Raw genomic sequence first — 17,942 nt, forward strand, 5'->3', positions numbered from 1 at the left:
GAAACAGGGTTCAGTATGCTGTGTGTGAAACAGGGTTCAGTATGCTGTGTGTGAAACAGGGTTCAATATGCTGTGTGTGAAACAGGGTTCAGTATGCTGTGTGTGAAACAGGGTTCAGTATGCTGTGTGAAACAGGGTTCAATATGCTGTGTGTGAAACAAGGACATTTTCCAGATTGACTGACCATGACTTAAAGTAATGATGGACTGTCATTTCTCTTTGCTTATTTGAGCTGTTCTTGCCATAATATGGACTTGGTCTTTTACCAAATAGGGCTATCTTCTGTATACCACCCCTACCTTGTCACAACACAACTGATTGGCTCAAACACTAAGAAGGAAAGAAATTCCACAAATTAACTTTTCATTTGTGGAATTTACCTTTTTGAAGAATCTCAAATATATTTTGATTTGTTCAACACTTTTTTGGTTGCTACATGATTCCATATGTGTTATTTCATTGTTCTGATGTCTCCACTATTATAGGAAAAATAAAACATGGAATGAATAAGCATGTCCAAACTTTTGACTGGTAGTTATGCGACATTTCCTGGCGCCTCCCTCATGTCAGCATTGGTTTGGACACAAGGCTGTAGCCAATATGCATATATTCTACACTTTGACCTGTAGGCTTTGTTCTTTATGTATTATTCCAATGTTGGCATCTCTGATCCAATTCTGATCTGAGAAATAGTTTGATATTGCGATATACAGTCTTATCCTAAATGTTTTTTTTTTACTTGTCCTGGACAAGAGGACAAGTGTTAATGTCGAGACCTGAGTCAGTATTCAGTAGAACATCAGTAATTCAACTCCAGGTAGAGTTTGCAGATCAGGGGTTTATTCAGCAGACAACCGTTTGCTCCACTCCAATTCTCACATACAGGTAAATACCATGCAGGTATATACAGCACAGGTATACCATACAGGTATATATAACACAGGTATACCATACAGGTATATACAACACAGGTATACCATACAGGTATATACAACACAGGTATACCATACAGGTATACCACACAGGTATATACTATACAGGTATACACCATACAGGTATATACTATACAGGTAAATATCATACAGGTATATACTATACAGGTAAATACCATACATGTATATATCAAACAGGTATACCATACAGGTATATACCACACAGGTATACTACACAGGTATACTACACAGGTATATGCTATACAGGTATACACCATACAGGTATATACAATACAGGTATACTATACAGGTATATTCCACACAGGTATATACTATACAGGTATACTATACAGGTATATACCACACTGGTATACTATACAGGTATATACCACACAGGTACACTATACAGGTATATACTATACAGGTATACACTATACAGGTATACACTATACAGGTATACTATACAGGTACACTATACAGGTATATACTATACAGGTATACACTATACAGGTATATTATACAGGTATACACTATACGGGTATATTATACAGGTATACACTATACAGGTATACATTATGTAGGTATATACCACACAGGTATACTATACAGTTATATACTATACAGGTATACACTATACAGGTATACTATACAGGTATACTCTATGCAGGTATATACTATACAGGTAAATACTATACATATATACCATACAGGTATACCATACAGGTATACTATACAGGTATACACCACACAGGTATACCATACAGGTATATAGCACACAGGTATACCATACAGGTATATACTATACAGGTATACCATACAGGTATATACCACACAGGTATACCATACAGGTAAATACCACACCGGTATACTAAACAGGTATATACTATACAGGTATACACCATACAGGTATATACTATACAGGTATATACCATACAGGTATGTACTATGCAGGTATACTATGCAGGTATATACCATGCAGGTATATACTATACAGGTATACACCATACAGGTATATTCCTTACAGGTATACTATACAGGTATATACCATACATGTATACTATGCAGGTATATACCATACAGGTATACTATGCAGGTATACACTATGCAGGTATACTATACAGGTATATACAATGCAGGTATACCATGCAGGTATACACTATGCAGGTATACTATACAGGTATATACTATGCAGGTATACTATGCAGGTATACACTATACAGGTATATACTATACAGGTATACTATACTACACCTATTCACTTCACTCAACATCATGATCATTTGAAATGTTAACAAGGTTCCTCATGACAGTTGAACTTAAGACACTTCACACAGGCTGTATCTCAATGGTCTTCAGCTGTTTCCTTTCCTCCTCTCCTTCTCTTCATCTACACTACATTGATAAAGAATTGGACAAGTGTAAAGCAAGTTCCCAGTACGCTTTCCCCTACATTGCTTCTACCTGTCCATGTGTTCACATCAGTGCAGCTGAAGAACAGGGACATGCATTGATGGCCAATAAGAGCTTGGAATAAATTGACCAATTAGAGAGAAGGTTGTCGGTTCGGTGCGTGAAAATAGAACACGTACAGGTTGCCTGGAGACCAAGAGTACAGGAAATGGGTGTGATGCTCAATGGGGCAGGTGTGTTTACGCATGTGAGTATAAATCATGTGATAATGCAGTATATTCATGTATGCATTGTATGTATTCAATTCCACGCGGATTGCTTTACCCAACACAAAATTCCTCTTAGGAGAAAAAGTGTTATTGAATTGAGTAAAATCGGTCTTCCTATTTGTTCTAAAATGACATGAGAAAAGTCAATTTGTTATATTTTATAACAGTGAGGTGGAATACGATGCAAAAATAATTGACGCGTAAATTCAAAGAACAAATGTATGAGAGTTGTACCAAATCACTCCATATCAAGACCACCTTTCAAATAGCTTATAGACTTTTCAACATATGTGACCACCATTTAAATAGCTTATAGACTTTTCAACATATGTGACCACCATTCAAATAGCTTATAGACTTTTCAACATATGTGACCACCATTCAAATAGCTTATAGACTTTTCAACATATGTGACCACCATTCAAATAGCTTATAGACTTTTCAACATATGTGACCACCATTTAAATAGCTTATAGACTTTTCAACATATGTGATTTGACAAAATTCAGCTCATTTTAAAAGAGGACACTTGTACACCACATAAAGACCTTTTAAAACCAGTGGTCACCCTATGGGGATTCCCTTCCTGATGGCTGTACCGTTTCCACTTTGGACAGGGTGGCAGGCACCTTCCCCTCCCCTGCTCCAGGGGCCTTCATAACAGCCGTCCCCATCTCCCCCTGTCTTCCTCCCCCCTGTGCTCCCCCCTCTGTCCCTCCCTTCCTTGCACACTCCACCCCTCCCTTATCTCTCTCTCTCCGATATAGCACCTCTTTCAATCGGCTCTTAGAGAAGGACCAGGAAAGGAGGCCCGCCACGGTCAGACCCGTTCCCAGGCAGGTGAGACCGATCCCGGCCGCCACGCAGTGACGCAGACCCCTGTTAAAGCTGACAGCCTGGGTGTCTATGAAGAGGAGGTCCCCCTCCCCGAAGGACTCGATCCTGGTGGGGCCGGAGTAACCCACGGACAGACTGACCAGACCAGAGGTCACCATCAGGAGACCAAGGGCCAGAGAGACCTGAGAGAGAGAGTTGGGTGAGGGGGGAAAGAGAGAGAGAGAGAGAGAGAGAGAGAGAGAGAGAGAGAGAGAGAGAGACAGAGAGAGACAGAGAGAGAGAGTTACGAAGGGACCGGAAAGGAAGATAGGGAGACAGAGACCAGATGAGGTAGAGAAAGAGGGTAGAGACAGACAGACAGACAGACAGACAGACAGACAGACAGACAGACAGACAGACAGACAGACAGACAGACAGACAGACAGACAGACACGGAGAGCGAGACAGACAGGGAGAGCGAGAGAGACATGGAGAGCGAGAGAGAGAGAGAGAGAGAGACAGAGACAGAGACAGAGAGAGAGAGAGAGAGAGACAGAGACAGAGACAGAGACAGAGAGAGAGAGGAGGTCAAACAGTCATTGATAGTGCATTAGTTATTACCTTCCAGAGTGCTGAGCTCCACCTCAGGGGCGATCTCAAGGTCTGGACGTCTCCCACTCCCTCAGGGTCTCTCTCCCACCCTGATGCAGTGCTAAACCCCTCATAGAAATGGTGCAGGTACGAACGCACCCCAAACTGCAGACAGGCACAGCTAGAACCTACCTGTGGGAGGGAACCATAGAAATAGAAGACGTAGAATGGATATTCCCATTCAAACATCATTCCATGGTGAGTAATCTTAGCATCCTGAACCAAATAATAAATACCAGTGTATAAATGTGTAATTCAAACTAAGATTCTACTGAAAGCAGATTAGTAAGATCTCACCTCACAGCCTGAGGACCCTGCCCCACATCCAGACCCTGGGTTACAGGCCTCAGAGCAGGACGCCATCACACCTCACACACCTGGAGACACACACACACACACACACACACTCAATTGTGGTTATCTTTCCCTAACTGTTTCCAAGGCCTACAGACATACATCAAACTGTCTCGTCTCCTGCTTTAGACTGTAGAATACAATAATATATAAACCCTAGATGTGTTGTACACTGAAGCCCACAAGTGAAGGGAAAAGGTGAGAGTAGGAGAGCGCGTAGATACGAGAAGAAATTAATGATCAAAGTGATCATGCTGTTTGTATGTGGCTGCTATGAATGTTAACTGTGTTTGCTTGTGATCAGGGGTGTAGAAATGGAAGCAAATGTCTGTTACGGAAACGGAAGCAAATGTCTGTTACGGAAATGGAAGAAAATGTCAACCCAATTGAGATGGTCTGGGACGGGTTGGACCGCAGAGTGAAGGAAAAGCAGCCAACAAGTGCTCAGCATATGTGCGAACTCCTTCAAGACTGTTGGAAAAGCATTCCAGGCGACTACCTCGTGAAGCTGGTTGAGAGAAAGCTTTGCAAACACTCGGCAATCATCGAGGCAAAGGGTGGCTACTTTGAAGAATCTCAAATATATTTTGATTTGTTTAACATTTTTGGTTACCTCATGATTCCATATGTGTTATTTCATAGTTTTGATGTCTTCACTGTTATTCTACAATGTAGAAAATAGTAAAAATAAAGAAAAACCCCGGAATGAGTAGGTGTGTCCAAACTTTTGACTGGTACTATACATCAAAGGAGACTGAAATAAACTCAGCAAAAAAAGAAACGTCCCTTTTTCAGGTCCCTGTCTTTCAAACATAATTCGTAAAAATCCAAATAACTTCACAGGTCTTCATTGTAAAGGGTTTAAACACTGTTTCCCATGCTTGTTCAATGAACCATAAATAATTAATGAACATGCACCTGTGGAACGGTCGTTAAGACACTAACAGCTTACAGACGGTAGGCAATTAAGGTCACAGTTGTGAAAACTTAGGACACTAAAGAGGCCTTTCTACTAACTCTGAAAAACACCAAAAGAAAGATTTTCATTTAACAAGTTAGTTAAGAACAAATTCTTATTTTCAATGAGAGCCTAGGAACAGTGGGTTAACTGCCTTGTTCAGGGGCAGAATGACAGATTTGTACGTTGTCAGCTCGGGGATTTGAACTTGCAACCTTGCGGTTACTAGACTAATGCTCTAACGACTAGGCTATGCTGCCACACCCTGCTCATCTGTGTGAACGTGCCTTAGGCATGCTGCAAGGAGGCATGAGGACTGCAGATGTGGCCAGGGCAATAAATTGCAATGTCCGTGCTGTGAGACGCCTAAGACAGCGCTACGGGGAGACAGGACGGACAGCTGATCGTCCTCGCAGTGACAGACCACGTGTAACAACACCTGCACAGGATCGGTACATCCGAACATCACACCTGCGGGACAGGTACAGGATGGCAACAACAACTGCCCGAGTTACACCAGGAACGCACAATCCCTCCATCAGTGCTCAGACTGTCCGCAATAGGCTGAGAGAGGCTGGACTGAGGGCTTGTAGGCCTGTTGTAAGGCAGGTCCTCACCAGACATCACTGGCAACAACGTCGCCTATGGGCACAAACCCACCGTCGCTGGACCAGACAGGACTGGCAAAAAGTGCTCTTCCCTGACGAGTCACGGTTTTGTCTCACCAGGGGTGATGGTCGGATTCACGTATATCGTCGAAGGAATGAGCATTACACCGAGGGCTGTCCTCTGGAGCGGGTTCGATTTGGAGGTGGAGGGTCCGTCATGGTCTGGGGTGGTGTGTCACAGCAACATCGGACTGAGCTTGTTGTCATTGCAGGAAATCTCAACGCTGTGCGTTACAGGGAAGACATCCTCCTCCCTCATGTGGTACCCTTCCTGCAGGCTCATCCTGACATGACCCTCCAGCATGACAATGCCACCAGCCATACTGCTCGTTCTGTGCGTGATTTTCTGCAAGACAGGAATGTCAGTGTTCTGCCATGGCCAGCGAAGAGCCCGGATCTCAATCCCATTGAGCACATCTGGGACCTGTTGGATCGGAGGATGAGAGCTTGGGCCATTCAGGGACACATTATTCAATTTCTGTTAGTCACATGTCTGTGGAACTTGTTCAGTTTATGTCTCAGTTGTTGACTCTTGTAATGTTCATACAAATATTTATACATGTTAAGTTTGCTGAAAATAAACTCAGTTGACAGTGAGAGGACGTTTCTTTTTTTGCTGAGTTTATAATAAAACCGTTTGACATAGAAACACCAGATTGTTGACAGTTTACTTTTAGTAATATTTATTCATTATAAAAGTATTAAAAATATTAAAAACATTCCACCCATGAGGCCACTAGAGTGCCATTTGGTCATTTTACCGCAAGAAAGATATTTTAAAAAGTTCATAAGAAAAACATGAAATCTTAATATATTGTTGAGGAATTGTACCTACTAATTATCTTATGAACGTCTTATTATTTTTCTTAAGAAGCTTCCTAAGTTTTTGCATAAGAAGTGTTTTGTGAAACGGGGGCCCTCTTGCTTCAGTGTTCCCTGGGTGTCTCCTCCTCAGTGTCGTCAAGCAACGTTAGAAGGATTGCGCTCTGTCTGTGAAGGATGATGCCATGACGCCAAGGCCCAAGGGTTGATAGCCACCCACGGATGAGTCACACGCACACACACACACACACACACACACACACACTGAGTCTATAAGGAGCTACTCTCTTCTTACTTGAATAGCTTGAGTGAGAACAGAAATGGGTACACTAGAGACTTACTCATAACACTTGACAAGATGCGTTGTGCGCAACACTGTCAAGACAGCTAGCTAATCTATTATTATCACTGCACTGAGGTGCGTGATGTGTCATGGGTGGAGAGACGTGCGACGCAACATATTAAATGTATCACATTTAGATACCCGACTGGTTCTCGTCAGACAATTCCTCAGCTTCCTTTTTTCCCCACATTGTTTCTTCCGATTAAAGAAGGCAAGACAAAATGTCGATAAATTGATCGATTTAGTTAGTTAGTTTTCAATTGCGGTGCTGAGAACGGACCGTTCTCTCCCCACAAATAATACAGCGGTAGACAGAAGATAACGTAGTGTCTCAACTCATTCCCCCAATCCTCATTTTCCAATTACGTGCTATAAAATGCAGTTTTCACAACTCTAGAGAAACTCTTTGCAAAACATGTATTTTAATAACATGAACGACAAGTTCACTAGAGTCTATTTAGGGCTCAAATGCTGAGATCATTTTTGTAATCTTACCTGGTCTGGAGTGCTCGCTTCCCCGCCACGGTCTTACTCCAGTCCCATTTCCGAACGAGCTCTCAGAACCAGTGAATCCACACTTGACTTGACAACAACACTCAATTTGCAATAAAGAGCCTGTGCGCAGGTGCACAGCTCCAACCCATTTGTTATCAGAAGAATCCGGTTGTCACTAGTTACCACTGCCATGACTACACCCTGCCTATTTCTTCAATTGATCTGTTTCCTTAAATAGCCTAGATTTTCAATAAAGAGATTTCCTCCTCAAACTTACCTCAACACTCCGGCAGTGGCTGTCAGTGACCGTGCCTGCAGCACATGGAGTCGGACAGTGATGGTTAGTGGAAATCAAATTGCAAAGGGGAGTTGAGTTCCACAGGCTGTATCGAATATCGAACTCCAGACCTTCAAGTGTCGAGACAAGTCTACTGACCACAGAGTGTCAATACAACGTACTATTTTGGACGGGCAGATTTCTACACATTCGCTTCTGTAGGCTGTTCAGTTCTGTAATTCAACACATCCTGTACAATGGTAAGATGCAATGCGAGTGAAGTCGAACATGAATTCACACACACACACACACACACACACACACACACACACACACACACACACACACACACACACACACACACACACACACACACACACACACACTGAGTCACATCCTGATTATGTGGGTTATGTAAATAATTAATTCATACAGTATGTAATATCCTAAACCAGTGACACAACACATCCCACAGCAAAACAACAACAAAACATCTCTTATGCTTCCCAAATGGCACCATATTCCCTACATAGTGCACTACGGAATAGGGTGCCATTTGGGATATAAACCCTCGTTTAGGGAAACAAAATAAAAGGAGAATAAGGGAAGCTTGGTAACCAGATTGTTTCTGCATTCAACAAATTCAACTCTTCATTGTCATGCCAAGCCAAACACTTTTTTATTGTTTTTTTTTTTTTTAAATCTAACTGTTTATTCAGTTAATTATTGGTCTTGATCACAACTGTACTACTGTGTTTTAAAGATGCAACACATAGGATTATTTATTATATATTTTTGTGTTGTAATTTCAGAAAATGGCGGTAATATATCTGTCTCTAATAGTGGAATGATCGTGTTTCACTGACAGTGCTGTGATTGGCTGTGATACTCGCCTTTTGATTTTTTCCTGCCGGAGCGACGTCTGTTGTCAAACTGTTCTGACTTTGCGGGCGTGTTACATTTCAGCTTTTCTGACAAAACAATCATCGAATAGTGTAGGAAATCATTGTATCATCTAAATTGCTGTGATTTTTTTTTTCAACAACAACAAATATATATTTTTTTACAGCTTTGAAGCTGGTGGACCAAATCTAAAGTTGTTTTCTCACATAAACTGAAATTGAGAAACAGTGTAGAATACAATAAAAAAAATCCTATGTGTAGCACCTTTAACATCATGTGATCGTTGTGACTCAAGACCATCTTATCCCACTGGTAGTGAACACAGTGTACCCATATCAGACAGTAGGATATTTACAGAGGGAACACAGTGTACCCATATCAGACAGTAGGATATTTACAGAGGGAACACAGTGTACCCATATCAGACAGTAGGATATTTACAGAGGGAACACAGTGTACCCATATCAGACAGTAGGATATTTACAGAGGGAACACAGTGTACCCATATCAGACAGTAGGATATTTACAGAGGGAACACAGTGTACCCATATCAGACAGTAGGATATTTACAGAGGGAACACTGTGTACCCATACCAGACAGTAGGATATTTACAGAGGGAACACAGTGTACCCATATCAGACAGTAGGATATTTACAGAGGGAACACTGTGTACCCATACCAGACAGTAGGATATTTACAGAGGGAACACTGTGTACCCATATCAGACAGTAGTATATTTACAGAGGGAACACTGTGTACTCCTAGTAGAAATTGTAGTACGCCTACATAGGGATATGAAACACTCAATCATAAAGAAAACATATCATTAGGAATCAGCTGATTGATTTTAGTAATGAACATTGTCAGTGAGCATGTCACCAAGGGGACGCAACAGTCTCCCTCACATCTCTCTCTCTCTCTCTCTCTCAACACTCTCTCTCTCCCTCTCTCTCTCTGAACACTCTCTCTCTCCCTCTCAACACTCTCTCTCTCTCCCTCTCTCTCTCTCCCTCTCAACACTCTCTCTCTCTCCCTCTCTCTCTCACCTTCTCTCTCTCTCCCTCTCTCTCAACACTCTGGATAAAGGCGTCTGTTATATGACCATATTATGGCCTGCTGCTCTGGGTGTGTATTTTCTACAGACAGTGGCTGTCACCAATCACACCACACAGACAGGCCGACCACTGAGGCTCTGTGTAGGGACTGCAGAGATAATCCATTCCCTCATTACGGAAGGAAGAAGCTACTGAGACAGAACCACTATCATTACAGTTTCTCTCTCTTTCTCCTCTCCCCCCTGCTCTCTCTCCTCACTCTCTCTCTAAAATCAATTTCAATTCAATTTAAGGGCTTTATTGGCATGGGAAACAGTTAATATTGCCAAAGCAAGTGAAATAGATAATAAAAAAATTAACAAATTAACAGTCAACATTACACTCACAAAAGTTCCTAAAGTAAACAACATTTCCAATGTCGTACTATATGTCTATATACAGTGTTGTAATGATGTGCAAATAGTTAAAGCACAAAGGGAACATAAATAAACATAGGCTGTATTTACAATGGTGTTTGTTCTTCACTGGTTGCCCTTTTCTTGTGGCAACAGGTCACAAATCTTGCTGCTGTGATGGCACACTGTGGTATTTCACCCACCAGATATGGGAGTTTATCTCTAATATGGTCATACATTTGGCAGGAGGTTAGGAAGTGCAGCTCAGTTTCCACCTCATTTTGTGGGCAGTGTGCACATAGCCTGTCTTCTCTTGAGAGCCAGGTCTGCCGACGGCAACCTTTCTCATTAGCAAGGCTATGCTCACTGAGTCTGGACATAGTCAAAGATTTCCTTAATTTTGGGTCAGTCACAGTGATCAGGTATTCTGCCAATGTGTACTCTCTGTTTAGGGACAAATAGCATTCTAGCTTTTTGTAAATTCTTTCCAATGTGTCAAGTAATTATCTTTTTTTTTCTCATGATTTGCTTGGGTCTAATTGTGTTGCTGTCCTGGGGCTCTGTGGGGTCTGTTTGTGTTTCTGAACAGAGCCCCAGGACCAGCTTGCTTAGGGGGCTCTTCTCCAGTTATTTTCTCTGTAGGTGATGGCTTTGTTATCTTCTTTGGGATAGGGGGCAGTATTTTCATGGCCGGATAAAAAACATACCCGATTTAATCTGGTTACTACTCCTGCCCAGAAACTAGAATATGCGTATAATTAACATATGGCACGCCAAAACCTGAGAAGATTCTATACAGGAAGTGCCCTGTCTGACAATTTGTTGTCCTTCTGTTGCATCTCTATCGAAATTACAGCATCTGTGCTGTTACGTGACACTTTCTAAGGCTTCCATTGGCTCTCTAAAGCCGCCAGAAAGTGGAATGGGGTGTCTGCTGTCTCTGGGCAAAGTATAGGAGCAGAGTTTGTAAGTGGTCAGCCTGGGGACAGTGAGACTGGAGATGAGCGGTCACAATAACTCGCCATTTTTTTCTTTCTCTCTTTGAATGAATACAACATTGCCCGGTTGGAATATTATCGCTATTTTACGAGAAAAATAGCATAAAAAATGGATTTTAAACAGCGTTTGACATGCTTCTAAGTACGGTAATGGAATATTTTGAATTTTTTTGTCACGAAATGCGCTCGCGCGTTACCCTTCGGGTAGTGACCTGAACGCACAAACAAAATGGAGGTATTTGGATATAACTATGGATTATTTGGAACCAAAACAACATTTGTTGTTGAAGTAGAAGTCCTGGGAGTGCATTCTGACGAAGAACAGCAAAGGTAATCCAATTTTTCTAATAGTAATTCTGAGTTTAGGCTGCCCGATGTTGGCGGGTCTGAATAGCTAGCCTTGATGGCCGAGCTATGTACTCAGAATATTGCAAAATGTGCTTTCGCCGAAAAGCTATTTTAAAATCAGACATAGCGATTGCATAAAGGAGTTCTTTATCTATAATTCTTAAAATAATTGTTATGTATTTTGTCAACGTTTATCATGAGTAATTTAGTAAATTCACCGGAAGTTTTCGGTGGGTATGCTAGTTCTGAACATCACATGCTAATGTAAAAATCTGTTTTTTGATATAAATATGAACTTCATTGAACAAAACATGCATGTATTGTATAACATAATGTCCTAGGAGTGTCATCTGATGAAGATCATCAAAGGTTAGTGCTGCATTTAGCTGTGGTTTGGGCTTTTGTGACATATATGCTTGCTTTGAAAATGGCTGTGTGACTATTTTTGGCTGGGTACTCTCCTGATATAATCTAATGTTTTGTTTTTGCTGTAAAGCCTTTTGAAATCGGACAATGTGGTTAGATTAACGAGAGTCTTGTCTTTAAAATGATGTAAAATAGTTGATTGTTTGAGAAAATTGAATTGTGGTATTTTAGTTGGTTTTGTATTTCGCGCCGTGCGATGCCATTGGCTGTTGGCTAGGGGTTCCGCTAGCGGAACGTCTGTCCTCAACAGGTTAAATCAATAAAGCACGAGAAGACATTGCCTTTGTTTCGGTTTGTTTGTGTGCCAATTAGGGTTTGCAGGGTGAATAGGTGGTCTATCGTATGGTAATTTGGTAAAAGGTCAATTTGACATTGGCTCAGTACATTGTTTTCATTGAGGAAATGTACAAGTCTGCTGTTAATGATAGTGCGTAGGATTTTGGGGTCAAATTTGTCTCTACTTTTGTGGATTGGGGTGATCAGTCCTTGGTTCCAAATATTGGGGAAGATGGCAGAGCTGAGGATGATGTTAAAGAGTTTAAGTATAGCAAATTGGAATGTGTGGTCTGTATATTTTATCACTTCATTTAGGGTAACATCAACCCCACATGCCTTTTTGGGTTGGAGGGTTTTTATTTTGTACTGTAGTTCATTCAAGGTAATTGAATAATCCAGTGGGTTCTGGTTGTCTTTAATAGCTGATTCTAAAATGTGTATTTTATCATGTATATGTTTTTGCTGTTTGTTCTTTGTTACAGAGACAAAAATATTGGAGTGGTTTATCCATACATCTCCGTTTTGGATAGATAACTCTTTGTGTTGTTGTTTGTTTTCCAATTTTCCCAGAAGTGGTTAGATTCTATGGATTCTTTAATTACATTGAGCTGATTTCTGTGTGCTGTTCCTTCTTTCTCCGTAGTGTATTTCTCTATTGTTTTAGTGATTCACCATAGTGAAGGTGTAGACTCAGGTTTTCTGGGTCTCTATGTTTTAGGTTGGATAGATTTCTCAATTAATTTCTTAGGTTTTTGCATTCTTCATCAAACCATTTGTCATTGTTGTTAATTTTCTTAGGTTGTCTGCTTGAAATGTTTAGATTTGATAGGGAAGCTGAGAGGTCAAATATACAGTACCTGTCAAAAGTTTGGACACAACTACTCATTCAAGGGTTTTTCTTTATTTGTACTATTTTCTACATTGTACAATAATAGTGAAGACATCAAAACTATGAAATAAAAAATATGGAATCATGTAGTAACCAACATTTTTTGAAACAAATCAAAATATATTTTAGATTCTTGAAAGTAGCCACCCTTTGCCTTGATCACAGCTTTGCACACTCTTGGCATTCTCTCAACCAGCTTCACCTGGAATGCTTTTCCAACAGTCTTGACGTAGTTCCCACATATGCTGAGCACTTGTTGGCTGCTTTTCCTTCACTCTGCGAAACGACGCATTCCAAACCATCTCAATTGGTTTTGAGGTCGGCTGTTTGTGGAGGCCAGGTCATCTGATGCAGCACTCCATCACTCTCCTTCTTGGTCAAATAGCCCTTACACAGCCTGGAGGTGTGTTGGGTCATTGTCCTGTTGAAAAACAAATGATAGTCCCACTAAGCGTAAACCAGATGGGATGGCGTATTGCTGCAGAATGCTGTGGTGGCCATGCTGATTAAGTGTGTCTTGAATTCTAAATAAGACACAGACAGTGTCACCAGCAAAGCACCCCTACACCATCATACCTCCTCCTCCATGCTTCAGGGTGGGAACCACACATGCGGAGATCATCCATTCATGTACTCTGGAACCAAAAATCTCACATTTGGACTCATCAGAGAAAAGCACAGATTTACACCAGTCTAATGTCCATTGCTTGTGTTTCTTGGCCCAAGCAAATCTCTTCTTCTTATTGGTGTCCTTCAGTAGTGGTTTCTTTGCAGCAATCAGACCATGAAAGCCTGATTCACGCAGTCTCCTCTGAACATTTGATGTTGAGATGTGTCTGTTAGTTGAGCTCTGTGAAGCATTTATTTGGGCTGCAATTTCTGAGACTGTAACGTGGGTCGTCTTAATGGGGACCAAGACATGGTGTGTGACGTGCTCGTATTCACTTTTATTCTCAAAATCAAACAAACAATAAAACGACCGTAAACAGTCCCGTCAGGTGCAACATACACAAAACAGGAAACAATCACCCACAAAACACAGGAAAAAAACACCCCTACTAAATAGGACCTTCAATTAGAGGCAACGAGGAACAGCTGCCTCCAATTATAGGTCAACCCAAGAAACTTAAACATAGAAATAGACACACTAGAACAAACATAGAAATATTCTAACATAGAACATAAACCAAAAACCAAAAACCCCGAAACACATAAAACAAACACCCCCTGCCACGCCCTGACCAAACTACAATAACAAATAACCCCCTTTACTGGTCAGGACGTGACAGTACCCCCCCCCCAGACCCTGTATGCACCTCAAAGAAAAACCACAAAATTAACCCCAAATAAAGGGAGGGAAGGGAGGGTGGCCACCGTCACCGACGGTTCCTGTGCTACACCCCCCCTTCCCAAACCTCCCCCCATGAAGGTGGCTCTGGCTCCGGGCTTAATCCCCACTCTAACCTGTCCACCCCTGCTGAAGGCTCAGGGCTGTAGCCCACCACTGAAGGCTCTGGGCTGAGGGGCGACTCTGGCTGCGCCGGACTGGCGGGCGACTCTGGCTGCGCCGGACTGGCGGGCGACTCTGTCGGTTCCGGACTGGCAGGCTGTCTCTGTTGGTTCCGGACTGTGGGCCATTTCTGTCGGTTCCGGACTGTGGGCCGTCTCTGTCGGTTCCGGACTGTGGGACGTCGCCGGAAGCACTGGACGGGGAACTGTCGCCGGAAGCTCTAGACGGGGCACTGTCGCCGGAAGCTCTAGACGGGGCACTGTTGCCGGAAGCTCTAGACGGGGACTGCGCACTAAAGGCCAGATGCGTGGGACTGGCTTTGGAGGCGCCAGCCTAGTAACACGCACCTCAGGGCTAGTGCGAGGAGCAGGAACAGGACGTACTGGACTGTGGAGGCTTACCGGAGAGAGAGTGCGAGAAGCAGGCACATGCTCGACACAATAAGCATGGGGAGTTTGCTCAGGGTTTACCCCTGGCCCAGCCAAACTACCCGTGTGCCCCCCCCAAAAATGTTTTGGGGCTGCCTTTCCTGTGGCGGTCCTCATGAGAGCCAGTTTCAAAGTTCTTGAAATTTTCCCGTATTGATTGACCTTAATGTCTTAAAGTAACAATGGAATGCCGTTTCTCTTTGCTCATTTGAGCTCTTCTTGCCATAATATGGACTTGGTCTTTTACTAAATAGGGCTATCTTCTGTATACCCCCTACCTTGTCACATCACAACTGATTGGCTCAAACGCATTAACAAGGAAAGAAATTCCACAAATTAACTTTTAACAAGGCACACCTGTTAATTGAAATGCAATCCAGGTGACTACCTCATGAAGCTGGTTGAGAGAAAGCCAAGCGTGTGCAAAGCTGACATCAAGTCAAAGGGTGGCTACTTTGAAGAATCTCAAATATGTTTTGATTTGTTTAACACTTTTTTGGTTACTACATGATTCCGTATGTGTTATTTCATAGTTTTGATGTCTTCACTATTATTCTTCAATGTAGAAAATAGTAAAAATAAAGAAAAACCCTGGAACTATCACGGATCCCTCCGGAACTTTCATTACGCACACCTGTTCCCTATTCCCACTGATTAGTACTCGTATAAGTGTGCCCTTTGGTTTCCATTGGGCTGTCCATTAGTGTTACAATGTCCGTTGGTGCGTGTGCGTACCTGTGCTGTGTGTTTTGGCTTCGTTCCATTGAGGATTGAACAGATGATTACGGGTCTCGTCCCGTGTGTTAATCATTGTGCGAGTGTTATTTATTCGAGGTACTCCTCGCGCTTTGTTTTGGGTTTCTACCCTGTGTTTTGTAATGTGTTTGTTTGGTCTTCGTCGTAAAGGCACGGCGTAATTTGGGCTTAATAAAAACCCTATTACGCATTCCTGCGCCTGTCTCCCGAATCATTCATGCCAACGTGACAGGAGCAAGTAGGTGTGTCCAAATTTTTGACTGGTACTGTACTTTTTAGGTTTTATACTGCTAAGTTTACACCTTCACTATTACAGTGAAACATTTTGTCCAGGAAATTGTCTAGAAGGGATTGAATTTGTTGTTGCCTAATTGTTTTTTGGTAGATTTCCACACTACTTTCCTTCCCTCTTTAGCATTTCTTAATATTATTCAGTTTCTTTGGCTTTGATGCCTCATGGTTGATTATTGCTCTGTTCAAGTAGACTGTGATTTTGCTGTAAACTGAAAGGGGTGTCAGTGGGCTGACTGTGAACACTCTGAGAGACTCTGGGTTGAGGCCAGTGATAAAGTAGTCTACAGTACTATCGCCAAGAGATGAGCTATTGATGTACCTACCATAGGAGTCCCCTCGAAGCCTACTATTGACTATATACATACCCAGCGTCCGACAGAGCTGCAGGAGTTGTGACCTGTTTTTGTTGGTTATGTTGTCGTTGTTGTGTCTAGGGGGGCATATGGGGGAAGGAATGCTGTCACCTCCCTGTAGATGTTTGTCCCCCTGTGTGCTGAGGGCTAGTACATGTCCATGGGCCTGGAAATTGTTCATCTCCCCCTCAATTTTTTCTCAGTTGTGATAATTTCCTTATTAATTTCTAGCCAGATGTAAAATGTTCCTGTTTTGACTAATAGAGTGGGTTAGGTCTGCTCTATACCAAATTAGCATACCCCCTGAGTCTCTCCCTGTTTCACACCTGATAGTTTGGTGGATGGGACAACCATCTCCCTGTAACCTAGAAGGAAACCAGTGGGTCCATCTCCTCTATACCATGTTTCTTGTAGGATGAAAATGTCTGTATTTCCAATTTCTTTGATGAAGTCTGGGTTCCTGCTCTTTAGGCCAAAGGCAGATGACCTCAGACCTTGTATATTCCGGGATGAGATAGTAAAAGCTTTGTGTTCCATAGTGTCTAGTGTTGTTTTGGTGTTGTTTAGGCCTGGACCATTACAGTAGGTGTGAGCAGAGCATGTTGAGCATCTGATAAATAGCTCTTAGGTCGCAGGATGGTGCTGGGTGTAATAGTGGGGGTTGGGACTGTTGCTCTGCTCACGGCCTGGGCATATGTCCTGCTGTCATGTTGAGGTCCTTGCTGCAGGGGCGGGGCCATGGGGTGGGCAGAAAGGGCATATATCTAGTATGGGGAGGTCTATATATAGGGTGTGGCCAGCGTTTGCTTGGGGTGGTCTTAGCTGGTTGGGTGTGGCTGGTGATGCTGTGGTCTGGGTGTAGGTCCTCTTGGCGTGGGTTCTCTCGGTGCAGGTCCTTCAGGAGGGGGTCTTGCAGGTCTGGGATGGGTGACGTCCTTCAGGGTCCTGGCAAAGGTTGGGATTGCTGCCTTGTAGAGGTTGACCTGTTCATAGAGGTTGACCTGGTCGTAGAGGTTGACCTGTTCGTAGAGGTTGACCTGGCTGTAGAGGTTGACCTGGCTGTAGAGGTTGACCTGGTCGTAGAGGTTGACCTGTTCGTAGAGGTTGACCTGTTCGTAGAGGTTGACCTGGTCGTAGAGGTTGACCTGGTCGTAGAGGTTGACCTGGTCGTAGAGGTTGACCTGGTCGTAGAGGTTGACCTGGTCGTAGAGTTTGACCTGGTCGTAGAGTTTGACCTGGTCGTAGAGGTTGACCTGGTCGTAGAGGTTGTTCAAGTCCTGAGTGGAGAGGTGGGCCAGGTAGAGATTAGTCCTGA

At 42.7% G+C, this 17,942-nt stretch overlaps 1 protein-coding gene across 1 annotated transcript; it reads right to left on the reverse strand.

Annotated features, from left to right (window-relative positions):
- Window positions 1–3,180: 3,180 nt before the first annotated feature.
- Window positions 3,181–8,273, reverse strand: LOC115173251 (neurensin-1-like). Its single transcript, XM_029731167.1, has 4 exons — window positions 7,996–8,273; window positions 4,376–4,455; window positions 4,049–4,210; window positions 3,181–3,630 (listed from the first exon to the last, which is right to left on the reverse strand). Exons 2-4 carry the CDS (start codon window positions 4,439–4,441, stop codon window positions 3,181–3,183), a joined length of 678 nt encoding a protein of 225 aa, XP_029587027.1. The 5' UTR covers window positions 4,442–4,455; window positions 7,996–8,273.
- Between the last annotated feature and the right edge of the window lie 9,669 nt (window positions 8,274–17,942).

This window comes from Salmo trutta, chromosome 34 (assembly GCF_901001165.1).
Source record: "Salmo trutta chromosome 34, fSalTru1.1, whole genome shotgun sequence".
In the NCBI taxonomy this organism is placed as follows: Eukaryota; Metazoa; Chordata; class Actinopteri; order Salmoniformes; family Salmonidae; genus Salmo; species Salmo trutta.

Bases quoted from the DNA above. Each gene is read 5' to 3' on its own strand.
- LOC115173251 (XM_029731167.1), bottom strand. From the start codon at position 4,441: ATGGCGTCCTGCTCTGAGGCCTGTAACCCAGGGTCTGGATGTGGGGCA. The intron at 4,211-4,375 runs GTGAGATCTTAC...TCCCTCCCACAG, and splicing joins CAGGGTCCTCAGGCTGTGAG to GTAGGTTCTAGCTGTGCCTG. The intron at 3,631-4,048 runs GTAATAACTAAT...TCTCTCTCTCAG, and splicing joins GGAGCTCAGCACTCTGGAAG to GTCTCTCTGGCCCTTGGTCT.